The 6320-nt window shown below is 42.8% G+C and overlaps 1 protein-coding gene across 1 annotated transcript; it reads right to left on the bottom strand.

Moving 5' to 3' along the window:
• Positions 1-1581: 1581 nt before the first annotated feature.
• On the bottom strand, positions 1582-5852 carry LOC125400528 (olfactory receptor 2A12-like). Its single transcript, XM_087903863.1, has 2 exons — positions 5831-5852; positions 1582-2534 (listed from the first exon to the last, which is right to left on the bottom strand). Exon 2 carries the CDS (start codon positions 2524-2526, stop codon positions 1582-1584), a length of 945 nt encoding a protein of 314 aa, XP_087759989.1. The 5' UTR covers positions 2527-2534; positions 5831-5852.
• Positions 5853-6320: the final 468 nt, after the last annotated feature.

A 6320-nucleotide genomic window follows, 5' to 3' on the forward strand; every position in this document is an offset into this window, starting at 1 on the left:
CTTTATAAATAAAACAGGAGTAATTTTCATGACATTGGAACAAGAAACAATTTCTTAGATCTACTGAAAAATAACAAGAGATAAAAGTGCTTGATTGGGTGGAATGAAGTATTCCTTTAATTCCAGCACCCCCTAGGACAGAGTTTGGAGGATCTCTCAGTTTGATCCTAGCCTCGTCTACATAGCAAGTTCCAGAAGAGACAGAGCCACAAAAGGAGAATCTGTCTTTTATTTTTTTAAAAAGTAATTATATTTTGTCAAAGCAAAAACTTTAACAATACAAAGGACATCATCAAAGAAGCAAAACTTCTCCCGGGTACAGTGTCTTATTCTATAATCCCAGCACTGGGGAGGTGGGGGCAGGAAGATCAAAACTTCAGGGTTTTCCTTCAGAATGTGGAAGGTTCAAGGCTAACCCATAATATGTGAGAATTCTCAATAAATAAATATATAAACAAATAGTAGTAATAGTAATAATAGTAATGAAGGGTACTCATTGTCAAAAATTTTGTGACTATAGAATAAAACTGGAGGCCCGAGGCCTTCTTAGAAAAGAATAGTACAGGAACTAAATCAGAAAGAAATATGCTGATTGGTCAGTTAAGAGTTACTTTGAAGATGAAAGACAATATATACCCACTACCAGAAGACAGTAGAGTAAGAGCCAGTGGTCAGAGTCAATGGTTGGACATGCCCTTGGATGCTGCCTATGAGGAGAAAAGTTGGAAAGGTTCTGATGAGACCCAGCTCCCTTCACTTCTAACAGTGCATCATTTGGCATAAGAGGTCATGATGTTTCCACATAGACCACTCTGAATTCATGTGTGAAGTTAGTTCTCTAAGCTGTTTTGGTTCTGTTCCACAATCCACACCTTACTTTGGCCCTGACAGCACACGTTGTGCTACTTAGCATACAATGCTTCAGCCTTCTTCTGTCTTTAGTATCATACCATGCACAGTTACCATGTTTTGTGGTGGTTTATAGGTATGTTGTTGTGTTCTGGGAACTACACTAGGTTACATAATGCACTTTACATGCTGTCTTCAAAGTAGGGTAACCAACATATCAAACCATGGCAACAGAGCATGTATTACCTCTCTCTAGACACAAACCTTCCCACCTTTTACTCTCAGGCTGCTTGCTTTGGCCAAACCAATGTGTGGACAGAGAAGTAGGTCACTCTTGAAAAGCTGAGTCGTTGTAAGTTTGTCCACTGTTCCTTTCTGTTCTAGGATGACATGTTGGACATAAGGTTCCTTATTCAGGATCAGGAGGGATATGAGAGGACAGAAGGTCACTCCCAACCTACAGCTAAAATCCCGAACAAACAAAAAACAGAAAACAAAAACCAAACCAAAAGATGGATCTTTGCAGCTATGACCCAGTAAGATTACTAAGGTGTTTGTAATTGTACCCTAGTGTAACCTGTCCATCAAGACAGCCATTTGGTTTCACAGTTGTTTGTCCCAGTTACTAAGTACAATGTTGGTCAAATGTAAAGAACAGCTAAATAAAATAAAGACATCGTCCCTTTACCAAAAAGTGATAATCCACTCCAGTTTTTTCTGGATCCTGGTTCACTAGTCTACCATACCATGCCCCACCACCTTGAGAAATGCTCTCTTGATGTCTTTGTTCCTCAGACTGTAGACCACAGGGTTGAGCAAGGCAGTAAAGGCATTGTAAAAGAGTGAGAGCTGCTTGTCTTGCTCAGGGGAGTAGCTGGAGTTGGGCCTCATGTAGATGTAACTGGCTGGACCATAGAAGAATGAGACCACAGTCAGGTGGGAGACACAGGTAGAGAAAGCTTTGCAGCGGGCTTGGGTGGATTTGATCTTCAGAATTGCCTTGGCAATATGAACATAGGAGGCCACAATGAGGGAAATTGGAATAAGACTCATAAAAACACTCAAGACCAGATCCACCATCTCAATGAGGTGGGTATCCATGCAAGCCAGGTTACGCACTGCAGGGCCTTCACAGAAGTAGTGGTTGACTTTGTTGGGCCCACAATATGGTAGACTCATGGTGAAGAAAGTATGTAACAAAGCAGAGAGGAAACCACAGGCACAAGACCCAGCTGCCAACCATCTGCACAGTTCCCAATTGAGGATGGCAGTATAATGGAGTGGGTAGCAAATGGCCACATATCTGTCATAAGCCATGACAACAAACAAGGTGCACTCAGTAGTAACCAGACCACCAAAGACATACATCTGGAGCCAGCATCCCGCAAAGGAGATGCTCTGAGAATGAGCAAGAAGATGCACCAACATCTGGGGCATGGTGGTGGTGACACAGCCCATATCTAATATAGCTAGTATACAGAGGAAGAAGTACATGGGAGTGTGCAGATGTGAGACCAGGCAGATCAGCATGACGATGAGCCCATTGCCCATGACTGAGCTCAGATAGATGAGAAGGAAGACAGTGAAGAATATGCCGTTGGTCTTGGGGTCACTGGAGAAGCCAAGCAGAATAAACTCAGAAACCCAGCTTTGGTTCTGTCCTGGAATCATCCACATGGTGGGGCCTGTAAGAGAATTACATTCATGTGTGTGTCACCTGACACAGGCCAGCTATAGAGGCAGAAAGGGGAGATCCAGGCTGGTGAGATGGCTAAAGGATTGGGAGCACTGGCTGCTGTTCCAGGGAAGCAGACTGCTCAGAGCTGCCTGTGACTCCAGTTCCAGGGGATCTGACTCCTTCTGCCTCCATAGGTCAGGAATAAACATGATGCACAGACATTCAGGTGGGCAAAAACCCATATACATAAAATAAAAATAAGACTTTTAATTAAGAAATAAGGGCTAGGTTGTGGGTTCTGAGCACACTGTTCAGTTTCTGTGCACTCTTCTCACGTTACTGAACCTCCCAATGTGTCAGTCCCCTGATAACACCCATGCCTCAGGATTATGATGAGTATCTAATGAATCTCACATAAATCCCAGAAACAGCACATAACATGTGACATGTCGTATGCTGTCTCACACTCTTGTTCCATCCCTGAGTAGGCAGAGACAGGAGATTCACAGAATACAAAGGCTGGTTACGCTAGATGAAGTGATGGGCACTGGATTCAGCTGGAGACCCTGCCTAATGGAATAAGGGGAGAACAGCAGTTGAGTAAAAACCCTATATCTGTCTCTGACCGACCACACACCCCCCCTCCCCCACAATACATACACATACATGCACACACCACAGACATATGCAAAAGAGCATAAACAAATAGATGAAGAAGGCAGAACAAATGTCAGTCAGACTCAGGCCCTGGCATATATAGTCCTATGAGCAATGACAGAAGGTCATGTGTGCAGTGCACTGGAGACACTGTAGTCTTCCCAGAGAATAATGATGGATCATGTGGATATGTGAGCAGGAACATTTTTTATTTCTTCCTTCTTATCCCACCTCCCCCTGTACACAACAAATTAATTCCAGATGTGCTATAGCTTTAAGAGGTAAATCTAAAGCAACTTAATTTTTAAGATTCAAACCTGATACATCTGTCTATCATTTAATGGGAAACAAAGGTAAGATTTCCTTAAAGGAGCACTTTCCTTGAAGAAAAAATAATGGTAATCTCGAATAAACACAGAGAGGACTCAAAATACTTATACAGAGAACTAGAAAAGCACAAACATAGCAGCAGATGCTCCCACAGAATAGTGAACCACATTTAAAGGGCATTTCACAGGCAGCTGTCCAGTGAGCATTGAGGAGGCCGAGGTTCTCAGCACCATTACATCTGGAGATTGCAAAGATCAGCACAGTGCCAACACCCACCTCCTCTTCTCAGTCTCACATCACCACACCCCTACCAGCCTGGCTACAATAATGGAATCTAGTGTTGAGAAGAGCAAGTTAATCTAATGGGAGAGTGAATATAAATGATCCCTTTAGTGTGTGCTTGGCTGTGTTCCCTAAAGTTGAACACATTTAATGCATTATACAGCAATACAATTGTATTTCTGAAGCTATATGTAAACATGTAATAGGCACATATAAACACATGCTCAAAGAAAGATATGTAAAGGAGATTTCCTAACAGTACTCAAAATAGTCTGAACTAGGGCACTATTCTTGCTAACCAGCAAGACAATGGTTAAGGCAGGAATTGCTTTGATGGGAGCAGAAATATGAAAGAGACTTCTAGACATCCTCAGTCTTCTCTTGCCCTGCCCCCATTCCCTCCTGACCAGTCTACTGCTCAGAACCCTCACAGCTGTCCTTCCTTTCCACCCAGGTCAGGAGCCCATCATCTCTTCTGACATTTTTCCATCAGCGTCTCCATGTGTCCCTTGCCTCTTGATTTTTCTTCTCAATATATTCTTTTCTTTTCCTTTAATTTTTAAATATTATTTTATATAATATACTTTGATCATACCTTTTCCCTTCTCCAACTTCTCCCAGACCCTCTTCGCCCAACTTCATGTACTTTTTCTTCCCACATGTTCTTTCAAGACAAAACAAAACTAAATAAACCACAGAAATTAAAAAAAAAACTAAAAGAAAGAAATTCAAAACAAAAGAATACCAAAACCAACCCAAATCCATGGAGTCAGTCTCCAGCTGACCAACTACTTGAGAGCATGTGTCCTGTCACTGACTTGCACTGTGACACTCTGTCAAAGAAAACTGAATTTCTCTTTCCTGTTAGGGATCAATTGCAATTATATTCTTGTTTAGGGGCAGAACCTTGTCTCCACTTTCCTTTCTTAGTGCTGGGCATTTGTCTTCCTCAACATGTTCTTCACGCAACCGCTGCAGTGGGGTTTTTCAAAGTTTTTTACATCGTTCTACCTGGCCCCTGCTGAAAGCCTTTGATGATCTCCCACGCCTGTCCTTTGAGTTGGATGCACAGGTTGTTACTAAACCCCCTGCTCTGTGTAAACTAGCCTCACACACAACTGTCTCTTCCGTCTCCTTTCTATACATACACATTCCCATGCAAGTGCTCCCCATATTCTGCATACCTCTGCCTCCCGCCTCTTTTTTTTTTTTTTTTTGGGACAAGGTTTCACTGTAGCTTTGAGCCTGTTCTGGCACTAGCTCTTGTAGACCAGGCTGGCCTCGAACTCACAGAGATCCACTGGCCTCTGCCTCCCCGGTGCTGGGATTAAAGGCGTGCACCACCCCTGCCCAGCTGCCTCTGCCTCTCTTATACATTAAGAAATTCCTAGCTTCTCTTTATGGAGGCGAGGAGGACCACCAAGCCCACTGTGTTACCAAATGGTGGCCATAGAAGGGCTCAGACAGGTCAGGAAGCCTTCTCTGTTGTGCTACAACCCCTACCCCAACACAGGAAGAACATATCTTGCATTTTCTATTCACTGGCTGATAGTAATCTGAAGAATCCTAGTGGGGGTCTGATACCAATTTTGAAAATAAAAACACTTGGACAAACCCTTTGTTTCTCTCTTGTTAACTGAAACCCCACACAACTAAGGAGGAATTATCTCTGATGGAGTGCGACTGTATGGGGGTTTCCTAACCTTTCTAAGAATAAAATCAACTAATATTTATTTTGGATAATTTATATATTCCAGGCAATGTTCTACTAACTTTATTTTAACATTACAACAGTTGACTGAAGGAAACGCTTTTTATTGTGTGTTATATGTGAAGACCTAAGGCCTGGAGAGGGTGGTTTGTTTAAGATTGCAAGCTCAGTATGGGGTAAATATGAGTTTAGGGGGTGTGCCATCAGAGCCTGCCTCTCAGTCACCTTCTTTGCTTCTAGCACACAGACTCTGAAGTGGGGAGGTGAGGAAGGCAACGTTTTCACATTGTCCATCTAGCTGAGCTTGAGACTCAGCACAGGACACAGCCCTTCTAGGACAGAGCTGGATGGCTAGTCATAGACCAGCTCTCCTGATGGGATTTCTCCTTCTTTCTGAATGGGGGAGACCCTGGGATGTACTGAAAGTAGAAGCATTCAAAGAAAGACTATTTGAGGCATGATTTGTTATGGCACGGGGCCACCATTTAGTGATCCATGGCCTGTTATGTTTTCCCAACCCAGGTGCCTATGATGTCACTTACAGGATGGCGATCCAGTTCCATGAGCTCTGCATTCATAGATAAAGCTATCAGAATGGAGTTCCAGACTAGAAAAAGCTAAGTTGTTATCCTCAACCTAAAATGCCTGAATCTGTAAAGTTGAGGACCAGCGGTTACTCTATAGCAAGGTTAAGGCCAAACTAAGCTAGCAGACTAACCAATATAAAACAAAACAAAACAAAAAAGATCATGATTTCTTTCTATCAAAGTGGATCAAGTTGTGACTCTGGTGTGGGAAGACTCCTTCAAAGAC

Source organism: Myodes glareolus, chromosome 3, assembly GCF_982192425.1.
Source record: "Myodes glareolus chromosome 3, mMyoGla1.1, whole genome shotgun sequence".
In the NCBI taxonomy this organism is placed as follows: Eukaryota; Metazoa; Chordata; class Mammalia; order Rodentia; family Cricetidae; genus Myodes; species Myodes glareolus.